Here is a 21,184-nt window from a genome sequence, read left to right on the forward strand (position 1 = left end):
GATTATTGCTTTAGCCTTTATGAATTATGAATCATCTTACTGCTTCTATCTTACTGTTTAAGTTTTTGGTAAAGTTAAAATGTAAACAGTAGATAAACATTGGGGCTTTTTAAATTTTAAGCTTTTAGTAAACTATTAAAAATTAATATCAATACTAGAGTGGACAAATACAAATATTTAATAGATGCTTATTTGCTAATATTTAATGGTTAAAATGTCCCCTTGTTTTTGCTAGAAGATGGAAAGATTTCTGAAAAGAAAGGCATCAACGTCCGATAATAGTGGAGAACCTTTAAACAACTTGCGCAATGATCTTCCCTAGATGCCTAGGGAAGTTGATTTGAATAATCTTCCATCGGATCCAGCTGAAAGGAAAAGAATTTTACAATACCATCCTAATCAAAGAGATGAAATCAGACGACACTATTTGATTAAAGGACCATGTCAACCACGTGGTCACGACTTTCCAAAAAGAATAATTGGGAACAAGGCAAGACGTTTTAACCCGGCTTGGTTTGATCAATACGGTAATTGGTTGGAGTATAGTTTAAAATTAGATAAAGCTTTTTGCTTATGTTGTTACTTATTTAGAGATCAATGTGGTGGACAAGGTGGGAGTGATGCTTTTTTAACCGAAGGCTTTAGTAGTTGGAATAAAACCGAGAGATTGACTACTCATGTAGGTTACATTAATAGTTTCCACAATAGAGCTGTTAAGAAGTGTGAGGACCTAATGAGACATGGTCAATCAATTGCCGCCGCCTTACATAAACAAAGTGATATTCAGAAGAATGAATATCGTATCCGGTTRAATGTTTCTGTTGATGCTGCTAGATTTTTGTTGAATGGTGCATTACCTTTTCGTGGTCACGATGAGTCAGAAACGTCTCTTCATAGGGGAAATTTCTTGGAATTAATAAAATTAATCCGGGATCAAAATGAGGTTGTTGGTAGGGTGATATTAGAAAATGCTCCTGGGAATAATCTAATGGTGGCGCCAAGTATTCAAAAAGATATCATTCATTGCTTTGCACAAGAGGTACTCAAAACATATTTTCCAAGAGATTAAGGATGATGTGTTTTCCTTATTAGTTGACGAGTCGAGTGACATATCTAGAAAGGAACAAATGGCTGTGGTTTTGCGATATGTTACACATGGGATTGTTAAGAAAAGATTTATTGGTCTTGTACATGTAAAGGACACAAATGCTTTATCTCTTAAATCTGCGATTGAATTCTTATTTGTTGAACATGGTTTGATTTTGAAAAAGGTTAGAGGCCAAGGTTATGATGGAGCAAGCAATATGCGTGGCCAATTCAATGGTTTGAAAGCTTTAATCATGAGAGAAAATAGCTCAGCATATTATGTCCATTGTTTTGCTCACCAACTTCAGTTAGTTGTTGTGGCGGTTGCACATAAACACATCGAGACTAGAAAATTCTTTGACATGATAGCATCTTTGATGAATGTGGTTTGTGCTTCTTGTAAGCGAACATATATGGTTCGAGAAAGTCAAAAGGAGAAAGTACAAGAAGCCATTGGTAGCGGTGAAACTGAAACGGGTAGTGGGTTAATCAAGAGCTTTCTCTTGGAAGACCTGGAGATACACGATGGGGTTCACACTATAAAACACTTAAGCGTTTGGTTGATTTGTTTCCATCCGTTATTGAGGTGCTTGAGTATGTTGAAGATGTGTGCGAGAATCCTTACAACCAACGTCAAGCAAATGGTCTTCAAGTATATTTCCAATCATTTGATAGTGTGTTTTATTTGCACTTGATGTTGCATATTTTGGGGGTCACAAAATCATTGTCACAGGCTCTTCAGAAAAAAGATCAAGACATCTTGAATGCTGTTTCATTGGTGAAGTCAACCAAGCGACAGTTGCAACAATTTAGAGTTGATGGATTTTGTCGGCTTCTTGAGAATATCTCTTCTTTTTGCGAAAAACACAACATCGGAACAGTTAACATGGAGGAAGTTTATGTCAATCCAAAAAATCAAAGACACAAGACAAATATCACATATCGACATTATTACGAGTACGAATGTTTTAACACGGTTATGGATATGCAAATTCAAGAGTTTGGTGATAGATTTGATGAGGTAAGTTCYGAATTGCTCACTTGTATGGCCRCWTTGGATCCTCATTACTCATTTTGTGACTTTGACCCATCAAAATTACTAAGGTTGACAGAGTTTTATCCTGATGATTTTAGCAATGACGAAAGAACTACTCTTAAGCACCAACTTCAACTATACATTGACAATGTCCAACATGATGAATTATTTGCTAATTTGAAAGGTATATCCGAGCTTGGTAGAGTGATGATTGAAACAAGGAAACATCTCGTGTTTCCTTTGGTTTATCGATTATTGAAGCTTGCATTGGTTTTGCATGTTGTAACCGCAACAGTTGAGAGATGCTTTTCTGTAATGAAGCTTGCGAAGCCAGCTTTGCGCAATCGAATTTGTGACCATTTTTTGAATGCGTGTGTCATTTGTGCCGTAGAAAAAGAAGTACTTGCTAAGGTTACAAATCAAGATATAATGACTCGGTTTCAAATGATGAAAACTCGTAGAAATCAACTTATGTAATCACGTATTATTAATTATAATGATTGATGTGTTGGTACATTGTTAGTTTAAGTGACCCCAGTGTATAAAATTCCTGGATCCGCCACTGCGGCAAAGGGTCTTCACCGGACAAGACTGTGTCCGATAAAGTCCTCATCGGTCAACACTCAACATTACACCGGTCAAGGCTTGGCCGGTAAGGACCCTCATTGGCCAGTACTATTTTCGATTACAACCCTTATCGAACCATGAAGTTCATCAATAAAATGCATATATTCAAAGTATGATCACCAGCAGATTTTACAGGCCATGAAATCCAGAATAAGTAAATCATAGTTTGTTTGTTAAAAAGACTAACTTATGCAAGATTTGAATTGAAGAAGATAACAACAAATAAGAATCAGCTTTACTTTGATCCCAATCCCAGTTTCCAAATTTAGTAAGAAATAAACACCGAAGGGTTCTTCCCAAAAATGACAGAAAGAAAAATTTTCCTTTTATTTATGCCTCAACCAGAAGGCAGTGAAAAGAAACCATTTTAATAAGAAAGTCTTTTCCTTTGAAACCTCATGCACATAACCCATGCACTTCATGCATACACATAAACATGCACCTTTTAACCCATCCATGCATATAAAATATGCATACCAACATATGATATACATACCCATAATTTAATGTATCAACATTCCATGCATAATATATATAAATTATGCATATACATATTCACACATATATATATACCCACATGATTAATTATAACAATTAATCACATATTCACGTAATCACATAATCAAATGATCACATAACAATTACCTCAAGTGCATAATTAGGACCTGGTTATCACAATCCGATAAGTATTCAATTGAGTGAGCAATAACCAATCATTTCAAATTTTGTTGAGTGAGCAATAAGAAGTCAATTTGGTGAGTTTGTTCAAGTGTCAAGAATTCTTTTTGGTATTCAAAACCAGTTCCAGATAATTTTTCTGAACGATCAGTTCAAGTGTACTTTTTGTTAGGATCGTTTAACTCAGATTCTTGGTAAAGATTACTTACTTGGATGATTTGTTTAACAGTGAGAATGCAGCRGAAATAATAATAATCAACCAAAGTAAAGATCAATAAACAACACAGGGAAGAYGATTGAAGAACACAAGAGAAGGCTTCAAATGATTTTCAATTGATGAAAATATTAACAATTACAATACTGGAAGCACACTTAATTACAAAGGCCTACACTSCTATTTATACAAGCAAGTAACCGTTTTTCTGACATGACCTAAAGCAAATTAATCTCAGCCATTAGATCAGTACGAATTACAGACAAGAACACGTGATAGGCACGAGCAGCTAAAAGACCTAAGTAAAACAGCTTAAAGATAATCTACACAGAAGACATTGCTGCAGACCCTCTGTTAGACAACACAGAGGCTCTGCTAGATGAAACGTGAAAGTACGCAGAGGAAATCTTCCAGAACCTCTGTGAGACACGACAGAGGTTCTGTCCCTTGAGACTTGTAGCTTGCATCTTTTGCTGTTGGTCCTCTGTGGTCTTCTGTGACAKATCATCTTCTGTCAATACTTGCAGTTTTACTTTTTCTATACTTTTACATTTAAGGAACTGAGAGCTAACACTTTTTGAAAAATGTCTAAAGATATGTTGAGTATCGGTCAGATTCCAAGCCATTGGTTCTAGCTATCGGGGAATATCAACAACGGAAAGTTTGGATGATACATTTCCTCGATAACAAATATGAGAAGTTGATGCAATCTATCAAGGATGGACCTTATATGAGTTACATGGATCTACCTGCTCAGACAACTGAAGAAGGTATTTTTGTTCCAGCAACAAAACAGAAGAAAGATCCTCAGTATCATACTAGTACTGAAAGGCAAAAGGTCCTGATTGACAAGAACGCATTAACTTACATATTATTCTGAATGAGTTATTCAACAAAATAGATAGTTGCGGATCAGCAAAGGAACTCTGGGATGAGCTTGAGAGACAAATGTTTGGTAGTGAGAAGTCAGTTCAAACTAGAATAAACCAGTGCATTAGTTCTTATGAAGGGTTCAGGGCTAGAGAGAATGAATCAATTAGTGAATCCTACAACCGATTCAATGTGATTTTGAATGATTTGAGAAGAAATGGAGTTCGGAAATCTATATCTAAGATCAATTACAAGTTTCTTAAGAATCTGAAGCCTGAATGAACACTCTTGCAGTTTATCTACAAATGAACAAGAATATGTCTGAGGAAGACATTCATGATTTGTATTGCATTTTGTTTGAACAAGAAGAGACTGTGAGAGCAGAGTTGGTAAGTGAGAAGAAGAGAGTAGCCGACTCCTTGGCTCTGCTATTTGGAAAGCAAGGAAGAATAGATCTGATTCAAAAAACTCTAAATCTTTGAAGTCTGAATTGTCAAAACAGTTAGAAAGTGAGTCAACTGAAGATTCATCTACAGATTCTGATGATGACATTTGTGAGTTTTCAAAGAAGCTGGCCTTGCTAACTAAAAAGTTCCATAAAAGGTTTGGGAAGAAAAAGTTTGTGAAATATGATAAGAGCAAGGGCAAGGAGGTCAAGCAAGAGAAGTTTTCAAAGCCAGAGATCAGAAAGAGATCAAAGTTGAAGATAACAGATGCTACAATTGTAGGAAACCTAGTCATTTCATCAAGGATTGTCGTTTTAAGAAGTTCAAAGATTCCGACTATTATGTCAACAAGGCTCATCTTGCTAAAGCCCTTGAGGATGGTAACGCCTTGGTTGCTGATCAGGAAAGCTTGCTGATAGAATCGTTAGATGATAAAGCTGCACATTTCACGCAAGTAAACATGTGCTTAATGGCAAAAATTGAAGAAGGAAACTCATCATCTGATAATGAATCTGAGATACAAAATTCTCTGAATGTTGAATTAATTAAGGAAATTGAAAGTGTGAATGTTGAATTTAATATTTTGAAAGAAAGACTAAAAGGAGAAAGAGCTTTAATGCTAAAATTCAAAAAAGAAAGTTGTGGCTTTAAGTGTCTAAGTGAAGGTCTGAGAGAAGAGAAAGAAGTACTGAGATCTGAAAAATCCAAAATTGAAAATAATTTTCAGTTGCTTAAGAAGAGATTGAGTGAAGTAGAATGCGAGAGAGATAATATTCAGTTAAAATTTGATATGATTTTTACAGAAAGAGGAAAACTTTATGACAAAGTCAAACAATCAGAGGAAATAATTTTTAAAACAGGTCAATCTGAACAAACGTTGAAGATTTTAACAAATAAACCCAAGACCTCATGATTTTATAATCCTTAAATGGGTTTAGGTTTACAGAAAAACGACACTTTGAAAAAGGCCTCAAAGTGTGATAATCGGGTCCTGGTTATATACTTGAGGTAATATTTATGTGATTATTTGATTATATGGATGTATGCATATATATGTGAAAATATGTATGCATAAGATTGTTAATATGCATATGTGTATCCATGTTTTATGTGTATAGATGCATGAAATTATGCATATAGGTGAGTGGATATTACATGTGCATGCATGAATTGTAGTTATGAATTTGTGTACGTGCATGTGTGTATATGCATAGTTATGTGAAAGAGGATGAGAAGTATTTTAAAATAACCTTTCCCAAACCGCCTTCCTCATAAAGCAGGTATAAAAAGGGAAATATGTTTGGAAAGAAAATTTTTCTGCCATTATCAAAAAGAAAAAAACAGAGAAGAGAGAAATTGTGTGGGTTTCTGCTAAATTCTGAATATGCGTTGTTGCCGCATATGCAACTCTTTCTGACTGAACAAATGTTGAAGGCTCTTATGATCTGTAAAAATCTGATATTTAACTCCTAATAAATAGTGCCTCCAAATCTTTAAATGCGAATACCACGACTGCAAGCTCCATATCATGCGTCGGATACTGCGTAAAAAATGACTTTTCCCCTTTGCATCAGTACGCAACTCAAACCCAACTTTGAAGCATCAATATAAACTACGAAGTCTTCAGATCCCTCTGGTAGCGATAGTACTGGAGCACTACAAAGACGACCTTTTAACAACTGAAAAGCTTTATGCTGATCTTCTTTCCACTCAAACTTAACATTCTTCCGAGCCAGCTTGGTTAGCGGTGCAGCGATTATTGAAAAATCTTGAATAAACTTCCGGTAATAACCTGCTAACCCCAAGAAACTACGAATTTCATAAGGAGTTCTCGACACCTCCCATCTTTTAATTGCTTCAATCTTGGCATGATCTACTTTTACTCTTGCCTCAGATATGACATGACCCAAAAATTGTACTTCCCTCGACCATATTTCATATTTGGACAGTTTAGCAAATAACTTTTTTTTCTTCAAGAGTTCAAGGATCTGACGAAGATGTTCATCATGCTCTTCTTTAGATTTCGAGTATATAAGAATATCGTCAATAAACCCAATACCGAATTTATCAAGATATTCATTACATACCCGATTCATTAGATCCATGAAAGCTGGAGGAGCATTGGTTAAACCGAAAGGCGTAACCAAAAAACTCATAATGTCCATATCTGGTTTGAAAAGCTGTTTTGGCCATATCTTCATTTATGATCTTAAGCTGATGATATCCCGACCACAAATCGATTTTAGAAAAGTAACTGGCTCCCACCAGTTGATCAAATAAATAGTCAATTCTCGGTAAGGGATACTTATTCTTGATAGTCAGCTTATTCAGCTCTCTGTAGTCAATACACATTCGCATGGACCCGTCTTTTTTGACAAACAAAACTGGAGCACCCCAAGGTGAAGTACTCGGTCTGATGGAGCCTTTGTCGAGTAGATCTTTTAATTGTGTAACCAATTCCTTTAGTTCCAATGGTGCCAAACGATACGGTGCCTTGCTACTGGTGCTGTCCCGGGTGTCGGATCAATTATGAATTTAATAGACCGATCTGGCGGTAAACCAGTCAACTCCTCTAGAGAAACTTCTGGATAGTCACAAACTATTGGAATCGACTCTTGCTTGCCTTTCTCTTTCTTTGAATTAATTACATAGGCCAGATACCCACGACACCCTTTCTGAATACACTTCTGTGCTTTCAAAACCGACAACAGATTAGTATGATGATCCTGCCGATCACCATAAATCACAATTGGCCCTCTCTTTAGCAAAATGATATTGATCATCTTCTTATTGCACATAATGCTGGCCTGATTTTTTGCCAACCAATCCATTCTCACCACAACATCGAATTCTTTCATTGGCATTGGAAATAAGCAGATTGGCAGCCCACACCCCTCAATTTCAAATATGCAGTTATCAAAAACATAGGTAACAGATGCTTGACTATCAGCAATATCAACTACTAATATATTGTCAAGAGGCACAGAGTTCATATAGACACATCCCACAAATAATGGTAATACGAAAGAGAAATTCGCACCAGAATCAAACAACACTTTAGCATATACGGAGTTAACAAAAAAAGTACCTGTTACCACATCTGGTGTTACCTCAACCTCACTTTTCGTCATTTGAAAAGATCGTCCCTGAGCCCTCCCTGTCCTCCCCTTGGCACATTCGTCTTCCACGAGTACTCGGAGTATTTCTTCCCATAGTTAGTTGTAGAGTTTTCAATTGAGGACAATTCTGTCTGATATGATCTGGGGAATTACAATTAAAACATCTTTTGTTGGTTGGACAATTTCTAGACAAATGACCCGACTCGCCACATCGGTAACATTTTCTCTAATCAGGATTACAGTCACCTTGGTGTACTTGATGACATCTCAGGCACGGGTTATCACCAATACGTTGGACAGGACAATTATCCACTTGTAGAAATTTGGGTCTTCGAAAACCAGTTGAAGACCCTTCCCATTTCCTCTTTTCAATTACTCTTTCTTCTCCTTGCCTATTTTTATTCCTCTTAGTTGTTTCAGCAGCGTCTACTGCTAGTGGAAATGTGGCAGGACTTATAGCGATCACAAATTCTCGAAATTGAGGGTTTTAAACCCCAGATATACATCTCAACTTTTCTTGATTCAGAGGAAATATAATGTTCTGCAAACCGAGAATGTTCAATAAACCTTTCGGTGTATTCCCGTACTGAACGGTTGGGCCCTGTTCTAGTTTTAGAAAGTCTTCTTCCATTTGTCTTACAGCTGCCTTTGGACAAAATTGTTCTTTAAATCTATTTACAAACTTTGACCAAGGCATGGTTGGTAGAATATTTGGTTTAGCCAATGATTCTACATCCCACCAGTATAAAGCGTTAGATTTTAACATTAAAACATCAAATCTAACCTTGTCTTCTTCGGGGCATTTGCTGGTATTAAACACATATTCAATCTCCTTCAAACAGCACATAGCTTTAACATGATCTCTTTCCCCAGAAAACGTTGGGGGCTTGCAAGTCAAAAACATCTTTATGTCACCCCTTTTACTACTTGTAGCTGGAATTTGAGGATTTACCTCCACTCGTTCTGTTTCAACTTTGGCTGGTATTCCCATAATTGATGTTAGAGTCTCTCTTAACTTGCGCATCTCTTCATCTAAATACATCTCGTGTCACATAATTTGGTTGTGGTACCAGTTCCTGATTGACATTTCCAGAAATAGACTCACCCTCGTCTGGATGAATCTCAGACTGACTTTGTCTTCCTCTTATCTGACTCCTTCCACGACTTCTACCCCGGCTTCTTCCGCTGCCTTGGCCTTTAGATACACTTGTTGGAGCATTATCAAGGGAATGATCTCTATCATCTGGGTTGGCGCGGGTAATCCTTTTAGATCTTCTAGAACGACTAGTCAGCTGCAAATTTTCAACATTTTAATAATCATACCCAAATATAATAAGGTGTCTAAGTACAAATATGTACCTGTAAACTCATAATTACATTGGCCAATTGTAATTCGAATTTACCTTACATACTGTCATTTTAACCCATCATATTTATCCCAATGGTGCTATCCATGTCTGGGATCCCTTAATATGCAAATAACGCAGTTTAAGTCTAAGCATCATGCTTGAATATCTAATTCCCTCAAACTCAGACTCTGATACGACATCTGGAACACCCCATTTTCCATATTTGCATATGAACATGTACTTCATATACTAAGAAATATAAATACACCACTTTGGTCCCACTAGTACAAGAAATTATAATACAAAATTTACAACTCAAAAATTTCAAATAATCTTCTTGTACATCACATGTAGAAACAACATGTACTTCCAAAAGCCATCAAATAACAGGCTGATCTTCAAAGAGCAGTTAAGCACATAAGGGAAATAATCACATTTTCTCTTTTCCATTATCCCTGGACCCAATCGAACCTGCAATGCGTAATTTCTAAAACACAAAATGAAGGTTAGACCATGAGGTCTAGTGAGAAACCCCTTCTTTGCAATTACAGGGTGAAGATCACCAAAACCTGTTATAAAATCCACATTTGAACATTAGGGATGGCAAAAAAAACCGAAACCGACGGTGAAAACCGAAAACCGAAACTTTCGGGCCGGGTTCGGGGATATTTTATCGGGGACGAATTCGGGGATTTTAACGGGGACGGGGACGGGGGCAGGGACGGTGATCACCGGCCCGGCCCGGCCCGATATGTATATATATATATATTTATTTATTTATTTTAATTTATATACATACATATATATATATATATATATAATATCATTAAAAAAAAGTAACATTAAAATTTAAAAAACTTTTATTCACTTTACCTCAACAAACCAAATAAAGCTCACGAAAAAGTCTAGTTTATTTGTATAAAAACGTGATTTTAGTTGTATGATGTTTGAATTTTTGTTTAGTTTTATATTGTAATCTAATACATTGTTTGTAATTGGTTCGATTATATTTGAGACATTTAAATTTAGATCTTTAAAAAAATTGTAATTTACTTTTAATTGTGAAAATTAACATATTGTAATTTTTTCCATATCGGTTTCGGGTTTCGGTTTCGGGTTCGGGTTCGGTTATAACCAACGGTGAAAAAGAGAATTTTTATCCTTAACGGGTTCCCCAACGGGGATCGGGGAAACCGCGGGGACCCGATGGAGATCCCCGATAAGATCCCCGACGGGGATCGGGACGGTTACGGGGACGGTTTTAGCTATCGGTTTCGGGGACGGGGATACCAATACCCGGCCCGAACCCGGCCCGTTGCCATTCCTATTGAACATCCAACCACTTTAATGAAATATAACTTTAGTAATACAACAACTGCAAGTTATAAAAGCATCTTACCACAAAAGATATATAACCACTCAGGTTCTTACAGACATCTGGAACACAACTCTCAAAGCTCTCAAGTCTCATCAGACTAGAGCTTACAGTCTCAACCTCCAAATCATGCCAAGAAATACCAATCACCAAAGTTCTTGGTTATTAATAAAAGCTTTTAAGATAAGAACAATTTTAAACTTAACTGAATCAAATAATAACCAAAGACCCTACGGGTTTCATTTCAAATCTCTACTCTTTCGAATAATCATATTAGGATATTTGATATCTCACAATTATTTGAAACACTGGATTAATGCCTCCTACTATAAGCCATTTTCCCCTTCTCAATAACATTGTTGGTATCATTTCAATAAGAGCAATATTTCCAAGTCTTCATGTTAGAAAGAAGAGTTAACTCAGAATTATCGTATCTTATGAATGTGACAACAAGAACTATAATAGTAACACATTCAAATGTCACCCTTATCCAAATGTACATATCTCCTTAATTTGTCACTCTTATCCCATGGTACATCTCTCCTTGATATGCCACTCTTGTTTCTTCATTAAATCTACAGATAAATCTGTAGTTTTAGCCAACAATGGCCTCAAAACAGTTTCATATCAGAAACTTTATCTCAAGAACTCTCATAGTTCTTAAACCCACTTTCAGTATCATCTCAACATTCTTTCAAAAGCAGTTATTCAACTCAACAGTTTTGAAAGAAACCACAGTACCTTTCTCAATTTATTAACCACATTTAAAAGATACAAAAATAATAATGTAAATCCTCATCGGACACCACTTGGCTGGATACTTCTTCACCGGACAATGCCTCAACCGATGACTGCTCTCATCGGACAGGACTTGGGCGATGACATGCCCTTATCGGCCAACACACACAATCCAGGCAACACTTGAAAAATAAGAACATACTCATCGATCAATAATATGTCCAGTAACAACCTCACCGGTAAACACTGTGTCCGGTAACACCCTCATCGGTCAACACTTAAATAAATAGAATCGAACAATGCTTTGTCCGATGAGCATCCTAACCGGACAAGGCGTTGGACGAGCAGTCCATTCAACACTTAAAAATTTCAAACACTTAATCCGTTCAACACTTAGGCGATCAGGTGTTCAAATCGGACAACACCCTGTCTAATAAAGATCTTCACCGGACAACACTTCATCCAGTAAAGTCCTTATTGGATGTTACATAAATTATACAACTTTCTTACCAATCAAAGCATGACCGATAAGGGAACTTCATCAGACAACACTATGTCCGATTACAAGCCTTTATCAGACCATGCATTTTCATAAGAACTTACATAACATTTACAACAATGTTCAAAATCATGCAAACTAGAATTTACCAACAGAACGTATTAGATTCAAGACTATTTTAATAAAAACTCACCTTATGTAAAGAATTTTGAAGATGAAAACAGCCCACAGAAAATCTGCTACCAAAATTGATCCCAAAATTCAACTTCTTTCCTTAGTAAATAATCCACACCGAAATTTCTCCCTCTCTTTGCAAAACTTTCCCAGAATAAAAACTAAAGTTGCCTCTTCAAAAATTTCCACTTTATATACCTTCTAAAAGAAGGCGGTTTGAAGAAATATCATAAAATCTTCTCATTTCACACTCCCATACACATGCATAAACTCATGCATGTATATATACTCATTTGCACATAAACACACACACACACACACACACACACATATATATATGCATATACCCACATCATAGATTATAACAATTAATCACATACTCAAATAATAAATACCTCATATGTATAATTAGAACCCGGTTATCACAATACTCTTTTCTTCACCTAATGTTTTAATTTTCCCGTTGAGTTTTTTTTTACATTGGCGCAAGTTTTTAATGAGACAAAAGTCCATACATCATCTTGTTTTCTAAAACTCTTGATTGATGTATGAATCAAAGAGGATGGTAACTAAATGAATTGTTTATTGATGCATTCTACTCTTTCTTTCGTCCAAAGTCTTTATTATCCCACTGAGTTTTGTTTATTTGGCGTAGGTTTTAATGAGACAATAATTATGCACAATCATCAATTTAACTTGGCACAAGACGGAGTGTTGAAAGATTATTTGTCATCTTCAAAAGGAAGTGATTGTAAATTCATCCTTATTTTAAGAGATTATGACTAATGAGAATTACGAATTTCCTATTTTCTATTTACTGTTATACTGTTTCTTTTGTCTTATAACGATAACTGTACTGAATTTTTTCATTACAAATACTATACAATCAAAATTGTGAATAAATATTTTTAAATAAATCAATCAATCAAAATTGTTGCCAAATATTTACGGGGCGTTTGAAATTGCTTACTTAAAACAACTTATGGTTTTTTTTGTAAAAGTGTTTATCAACTTATGTTGTGATAAACTGAAGTTTCATAAAAAGTGTTTGTATTAGTTTATAACAGTACCACACTGGAAAAACTGATAAAATAGATGAGATGTCTTTTTCTTCTCGTCAAAACACTAAAAACTCTTTATTATCGGTATCACATCGGAATAAGTTAATAAGTTAGAATGAGATAACTTATCAAAAACTCTTTATTACCGGTACCAAACCGGTATAAATATTTTCTTATTTCTCCATCCAAACACAAAAAACTTTTTGTTACCGATATTACACCGGAATAGGTTAGTAAACACTTCAAATAAGCAAATTTCAAACACCCCCTTAAGTCGTGACAAGAGAAGATATCATAAGATAAATGTAGGGGTATACAAAACCTGAATTATTCGAAATCCGAACCCAAACCTAAATCGAAAATAAGGAATTTATGTAAAACCTGAATGCCCCAAAATCCAAAAATCCGAAAACCGACTTTTTGGGGAAAATTTAGGTTCAGGTTGGATTTGATTTTTGGCCATCCGATTCATCCGAAAACCCGGTATATATATATATATATTTTAAATATTATATAAATATATATTTATTTATCTGATTATCTTTTGAAGATTCTAAAAATCTTAGTCGGTCGTGTTTTTTTTCTAATTTTTAAGCATACTATCCATTTATCAATTCTCTAAATCGATTGAATTAATCGTCAAAATCAACTGGACATATATATTTTTTGCATTATAATTAAACTCAAAACCCCACCGACCTTAATTCAAAACCCGACCAATCCAAATCAGAAACAATCCAAAATCTGAAATCCAAGAATTAAGGCATGATTTCCATTATTCGTAATCCGATGGGATTTTGATTTTCCCATCTGAACCCGTCCGACCCGGCGATGCCCGATGCACAACCCTTATATGGGATTTCACAAGAACTTGGTACGTCGTCTATCTTCCTGACCTCATTTTGCATCCAACAAAGGCAAAACCCTAACAAAAAAGAGGGCCATTTCCATCTCCAATTCATAACGCCACACCCTTCTAGAAAAGCCCATTTTGATCTTCCAAGAGGGTTTCTTCTGACCCAAATTTCTTCAGAAACGAAAGCAAAATCTTGTTTTTGCTCCCATGTTTCATCGTTTTTAGTTTTTAATTTCGTTGTTTGCAGACCGTAGCTTATTAATTTTGGTTTCTCCTCCTTCGTGTTGCTAATTTTGTGGTTTGAATGTTTTAATCCTCCTGATGGTTGTTTTTGTGTGCTGATGAACTTAGGGTTTCGTGTTATTGCACCTACCAATTAAGTGGTGGACCAACTACTAAAGTCAGTATTATCCTTCCGAAGGATTCGTCGAATCGAACACCACTGTGAGTTCTCTACTATGAGTTAAGTTGATTTACTCGTTGGTAAATTGTGTGGGCAATTTTTGTTTCCTGATTTTATGTCGATTGTATTTGCTCAAGGGATAATTATATTGTTATGCTCTTTAAAATGATTGTAATCTGTGGATTTGAGGCATCTAATTTATGGTCCAGAAGTTGTTTTTGTGGGCTCTTTAACTCTTGATTTTTCTTTGACTTAAAACATGTTCATCTTCTTTGTATTATATAAGCTGTTGGAGTTTTTTTGGGCTGCGCCATCTTAGCTAACAAAGCTGCTGTTAAATTTGTATGGGAGTAAGCTGGAAATGAGTTCTTTTCCATTCTTCCCTTGTAACTCTATAATTGAAAACGCCTTCCTCTTTAAATGTTCCTAAATTAATCATATTACGACCAGCTGAAAAATGGAAGTTTGTACAATTTATCAAAGAATCTTATCTCCTGCCCCTGCAAAAGTACTCTGTATGAGCTGAAACGAGACTTATATGGAGCAATGGAAGTGAGAGGGGATGGCCTAATGTGCATGGCTTGACCATACAAATTATGATCATATATGCCATGGTGACTAACGTGAAGCACATAGCATATAGTACATGTAATTGGTTGATTTCCCTTTTTTTAGTTTTACCATTTTGACCTTTTGTTAAATTAGATTAAAGCATACCTGTAACCTGTTTATGCTCTCATTATGGTCAAGTCACTCATCAGTACATCTAAAGTATATGTTGGATATGCTCAAACCAGCAGCATTTTCTCATTGCTGATCTGGTCCACCTTTCTTCCATTGCCACAAATGCACGTTGACATATGGAATTAAGCTACACTAGTCTAATGTACAAGTGCCTTCTTGATGGACACTCTCTTTATCCTGAATATATATGCTGTGAACAGACTCTTTATAAAAGATTGATGAGTGTATGTGGGCCATCATGCACAATAAGGATTTCATTATTTTCCCTTATATAAAACATAATTTACTTTTGGAGTGGAGAGAGTTTTTAATTGGACGATGCCCTTTAGAATTGTCAAACATGGCATTATGAAGCCTGTTTTTTGAATTTGCTTTCATCTTCTTATGATATCCTTTTATTTGAATTAAGTTATGACCATGAACTCTTTGGTACTACTTGTAACTAAAAAAGGATGTTTTATTATGGCATGTGATACAAGGATAACTTGATAAGCTGATATATTGTTCTGTTGATCAGGTGGGACCATATGAATAACTACTGAATCTGATATTTTACCAGGGTGAGGTTTGCTGAGTAGGAGATATGTCAGAAAGCAAAAAGACGTCTTCACCATATGTTGTCCTTGACAATCGTTCTCTTGATCAGTGGAAAGTAACTGAGCTGAAAGAAGAACTCAAGAGACGGAAACTGATGACCAAAGGATTGAAAGATGATCTGGTTAGGAGGTTGGATGAAGCTGTTCGTTCTGAAGTTGAAGAGGCTAACCAAAATCATGACATTGGTGTCAATGATATTACCCAGCCTGAGGTTCCATCTGATGATGCCACAGTAGAGACACCTGTTGCAGAGAAAACAATCAGCATTATGGACAATAGTAGTGCCAACAATGAGAGCTTAAAGGAAGAAAAAATTACAGAGACGTTTGATAAAAATGTGAGCTTAGAGAAAGATAGCTTGGCTGAGAAAATGGATAGTGATGGGAGCTTAGAGAAAGATGGTTTGGTTGAGAAATTGGATAATAACGAGAGCTCAGAGAAACATAACATAACAGAGAATTTGGATGATAAAAACAGGATTAATAGGGATGTGCCTGTAGAAAATGATGTTTTGCAGCTATCAGCCAAAAAGTTGGTTACAGAAGGGGAACATGGCATTGTTTCTACTGGCATTGAAGGCTTTCAGGTACTTCAAGAGGTTTCTGCGGAAACTTCTGTTTTGGTCAGTGAGGGTATGGTATCTGAAGAGCTGGGACAGCAGGATTTGCAAAATGTTGAAATCAACCATGAAGGAGAGGTCTCAAACTTGCAGCCAGAGGATGGAGAGTCAAAGCCTGAATCACAATCCTCAAAGGAAGAAGTCAAGCCTAATTCATCTCATATAGGCGGCCAGGTAGTCGAGGTCAGCCTAGTAAAATCTGATTCTATTTCTATTGATACTATGTCAATTACTGAAAAGATTGAACTAAAGGATAACGTAATTGCTGATGATGTCAAATTAGAACTTGACGTTAAGCTTGAGATGGTGCAGCCATCATCCAGCAAAGTTGTCCTGGATGATGCCAAAACAGAATCAGTTGTAGTTGATGAGCCACATGAGGAAACATTTACCACCGAAGAGAAAGATGTCAATAATGCTGAAAGTATCAATATATGCAAGAAAAATGATAGTGACGATGTGGGTTCTCCAGAGAAGTTAAATTTGGATCGAAGTTCTGGTGATGATTCGATGGAGGAGGATGCATTAGAGAGTAAACAGATTGATTCGAAGTTTAATTCTCAAGATTTAGGTGATATAAGTAAGAAAACGGAGCTGCCTCTTGTAAAGGAGGATGAGCCTGTTGATGTTATGGTCGAGGATACACCTGCTGCCAAGAATACCAAAAGTACTAAAGATAATAGTGATCCTTCTGTCGTGCCCATAAAAAGAAAGCTTCGTGGTAAAACTTTATCCTTATGAGCATCTTGCCAGCCCTTTCTTCCCTTGGCATTCTTTTTGATGACATCTTCTCACATATTATTGGTTTTAACTCTGATGCCTTTATATTTGACCTCCCTTTTGGAGGGAAGTCACATGATTTGCCATTGCTATATATTAGTACTGGATGGTGTTGTATAAGTTGTCACTATTCACATTATAAACAGTTAATTGTTCTTTATAATTGTGAGTATGACATTTTTGGTGCAGAGTGAAATGCTTGATTGAAAATTAGAATCCTTCATGCAGCGTAGGTTGACATATGAACCGACAGCTTATATGCCTACAATTCGAGCTAGTGCTCTGACATATTCCATTTGATTGATATAGATGTATATTATACCACAGTTTGCCAATCATTCTGGACTAGTTTGTTTTGCCTTGATGCTACATAAAGAAGTTAGTTAATTTTGCTATTTTCGGGGATTTATATTTGTTTCTCCCGGCAAATGCTTGAATCTTTAAGTTTTTCTTTGAATTTCACTTTTGACTACTTGGTGTGCTCCTTTCACTGTTTCACCTATTTGAAAATATACAAGATGGTAAGATAATTAGCTGGGAGTGTTAGTAAAGATCAATACATGTTTGTTCTTAGGTATTTATCAACGGGGTGGTACTTGAGAAGTTCATAAATCTTGTATTGATATATCATAGCTGTTGACTATAACATGAGCATGTTGTGCATGAGGGTGTCGCTTCCCCTTAACCTGTACTAGACCCCTGTGGTTATGTTCGTAGTCAAAACACCATATTGCTGTTACCAGCTAGTATCCACTACTGGTTGTGAAAGACCTAACTGTAGGGTCTTGGGATTCCTTCCTTCTGCAAAATCTTTCTGTACCGTACTGTAGGAGAAGTTGCCATTGGATTAATCGAGTTTAATGACATTTTTTTTGTAATACCTAAAAGATTTTACTAGTTGTAGCTTTTGAGATAAATTATTAAGCATATTGGAGCGCAATTTTGCTGACTCTATGTTTTGATGAACAGTCTGATTGTAGTCTATTTTTCGGGATGTGTACTTTAGCATGTGATCAGGGTTTTGCTGCTCCACCTTTTAGTTTGCATTCCATCTTGTTTCCTTGTTTATTTTTTCTTTTCCAACTTGCATTCTGTCAATGTGACTATAAAAATGCTCTCATAGCAGACCAAGAAGCAGTGACAAACGTCGAGGTAGTAAAGAGGCAGCGCAGGTGGAATTCTGAAAGCCTTAAGGTCCCTGAACAGCATAGCACTAATCCTTCTCTATCTACTACACCTAAGGATGCATTCCAGGCTTCTATGAAGCACAGCTTTTCGAGATCTGATTCTTCAGTTAGCCACGAGGAGCCAAAGGAACGTGTTGGTGAGCTTTCACTTGCTGTATTTTTTGTATAATGTGGTATGGGTATTCAACTATACATCAACAATGCCTCTAAACTTCTCCTCACTGGTTCATTTGGCAGTTCCCCCATCGTCAAAGCCTCCAACTACTTCTCTCAGAATTGATCGTTTTCTTCGTCCATTCACTTTAAAGGCTGTGCAAGAACTTCTTGGAAAAACTGGTACAGTCGTTAGTTTCTGGATGGATCATATCAAAACTCACTGTTATGTTACTGTAAGTCATGCCTCTCTCTTGCATCAGCATTATTTCTTTTTATTCCTGCTTGTTTTGCATTGGGGACTACTGGCCAACGATTTAAAAAGATATCAATGAGTAGGACCATAGATTACAAAATTGGGAGGAAATATGGCCCTTGCGAGTTGGGAAATGGGATGATATATATGGACTTGCATAACAGTAATAGTTAATGAATTGGAGGAAGAAAATAAGGATCTTCTTGTCCTTTTATGTAGCAAGATCTTCTCCTTTGAGCAAACTGTGTGATGACAGTTAGAGTTGGCTTATACTACTTTTCAAGTGAATATAATTGAATCTTTTAGATTGTTTCTGCATGTATGTTACAAGGATTTTAAAGGCCTGGGGTTCTCATGAGTTTTTGTATTATAGCATAATATTTCCGTATCGTTTTCATGTAACATATCATCTCATGATATATCTCTAATGTTGAGAGGATTAATTTTTTAATTAAGTTTTATACATCTGTTTGTTTTATATTTGCTTAATGCAAGGAGGTAGAGTGTAAATTGGAATTTATAATATTCACCTATAAAGATGCAACATTAACTTGACACAGGTGTAAACAGGGAGGTAGAGGGGTGTGTAGTTTCCGTAACTTCATTATGCTTTTCTTGTACCAGTTTCTGTTTGTATGTTATTGCTTATGCTCAACCAGCTTGTCAAAACTTCTTTATATCCGACTCTCTCTTTTTTCACACTTTTCAAGCTGGCTGTCTTCACAAAACAGCTGCTCTACTTTTAAGTTCAGGTCTATGTATATTTTACCCCATGTCCAGGTGGAATATGCGGGTTTCGATTGCTTTTGTTTATGGGCATTACTATCCCTCTGTTCTTGTATTTTTTTCTTGAAAGTTGCAAGCAATGTCAACGGTTCAATGTTTGACCACAGGACCCTGTCATAAACCCTTCTTTTTGGGTCGTCTTATTCTCATTTATCAAGTTCTTCGTACCCTCTTATCAAGCGATCATGCAAAAAACTTGTACATTTGTGAATTAGATCTTTTGAACTGTATATTGTGTGAAATTTAAATTGATTTGCCTCTTGTATGATTGTGTTGCTGCAGTATTCATCAGTTGAAGAAGCTGTAGAAACTCGAAATGCTGTTTACAACCTCCAATGGCCGGTGAATGGAGGACGCCTTCTCCTAGCCGAGTTTGTGGATCCATCAGAGGTCAAAAGTCGAACTGAAGCTCCGCTACCATCTCCACGAACTCCTGTCACACCTACCCTACCACAACCAACTCCAGCTGCCGCACAACCACCACAGCAGCTTCCTCCTCCACCCCCACTCCCCCTTCCACCTCCACCACCACTCTCTCTTCCACCACAATCAAGAGAACCCACCCTCCCCCCACCGCCCCCACTCCATGAACCACCCATCATGACATTGGACGATCTGTTCAGAAAGACAAGAGCAACTCCTCGAATTTATTACCTGCCGTTGTCCGATGAACAAGTTGCAGCGAAAGTGAAGGGACAGGGGAAAACTGCAAAGCAGTAGGGACCGATTAGACTGCTTAGAATATGAATGTAAGATAATGGTAACAAGTATCATACAATTACGTGTTTGCAGGTCTGCAGGTGTTGCGTTTAGGAAGGAGCAGCGGTGGCTCTCGAGGAGCTCGTTTCGTGATAGATTTAGATGTTTTCCAAGGACTCTCCATTTGTTTAAGAACCCAAACACCCGAAAGTTGAGATCTCGGATCGGAACTAATATTTGCTCAATTTATTTTCTGGACATCGAAACCTTGTTTCTCAAAACGTTGTACCCATGTTTGAGATTACTTTTGTATGCTTAATGGAATTCAGAGAGGTAGCTGCTCCTATCGTCAAGGATTCGCAACATGTATTTAATCAATTTTATAAAATTTAAAGATTTATTTTAAATGAAAAAACTATTAAATTTTTACATTTTGAATGATTAATACTCTGAATTTTCTCAAGTAAATAAACCATCGAACTTTTACTAGTTGGTTAATTGTGACCATGGTTCTTATTGTATGTTTATTGTGGATTTGGTACTTTTGGTATTTAATTTGTCTTGACCATGATTTTTCTAACTAACGACTTTGTTAATTTTGTTAAATCAAGGGTCATTTTAGCCATTTTGCCTAATTTTTGTCCTTTTTATTAAAAAAAGCTATTTTTATACATACATATATATATATATATATATATATATATATATATAGAGGGATGTTATTATACACCCTTTGCCATTTCTACATCCTATACAACCCTCATCTCAACCATTCAATTTTTAATCAATTAATTGTTTCCTAATATAAAGTATTAATCATAATTAATAAACT

General features: G+C 36.2%; 2 protein-coding genes and 1 pseudogene across 10 annotated transcripts; 2 read left to right on the forward strand and 1 right to left on the reverse strand.

The window, feature by feature from the left end:
- The first annotated feature begins 238 nt into the window (after window positions 1-238).
- On the forward strand, window positions 239-5,870 carry LOC112515152 (annotated as a pseudogene).
- Window positions 5,871-7,419: 1,549 nt separating this feature from the next.
- Window positions 7,420-9,067, reverse strand: LOC112515153. Its single transcript, XM_025121829.1, has 2 exons — window positions 8,861-9,067; window positions 7,420-7,764 (listed from the first exon to the last, which is right to left on the reverse strand). The coding sequence occupies exons 1-2, from the start codon at window positions 9,065-9,067 to the stop codon at window positions 7,420-7,422; spliced, it is 552 nt and encodes a 183-aa protein (XP_024977597.1).
- Window positions 9,068-14,099: 5,032 nt separating this feature from the next.
- LOC112515879 (apoptotic chromatin condensation inducer in the nucleus-like) lies at window positions 14,100-20,733 on the forward strand. Of its 9 annotated transcripts, none has more exons than XM_025122835.1 (7): window positions 14,100-14,146; window positions 14,480-14,572; window positions 15,835-17,212; window positions 18,395-18,595; window positions 18,696-18,847; window positions 19,936-20,369; window positions 20,446-20,733. In XM_025122835.1, the coding sequence occupies exons 3-7, from the start codon at window positions 15,859-15,861 to the stop codon at window positions 20,669-20,671; spliced, it is 2,367 nt and encodes a 788-aa protein (XP_024978603.1). In that variant the 5' UTR covers window positions 14,100-14,146; window positions 14,480-14,572; window positions 15,835-15,858; the 3' UTR covers window positions 20,672-20,733. The 9 variants fall into 9 exon arrangements, with proteins under 9 accessions (XP_024978603.1, XP_024978602.1, XP_024978607.1 ...); XM_025122834.1 differs by having other exon boundaries at window positions 14,112-14,146; window positions 15,793-17,212; XM_025122839.1 differs by lacking the exon at window positions 14,100-14,146 and having other exon boundaries at window positions 14,165-14,572; window positions 15,793-15,835; window positions 15,922-17,212.
- The last annotated feature ends 451 nt before the right edge of the window (window positions 20,734-21,184 follow it).

The sequence above is a fragment of the Cynara cardunculus genome (genome assembly GCF_001531365.2).
Source record: "Cynara cardunculus var. scolymus isolate 2C chromosome LG 7, CcrdV1, whole genome shotgun sequence".
In the NCBI taxonomy this organism is placed as follows: domain Eukaryota; kingdom Viridiplantae; phylum Streptophyta; class Magnoliopsida; order Asterales; family Asteraceae; genus Cynara; species Cynara cardunculus.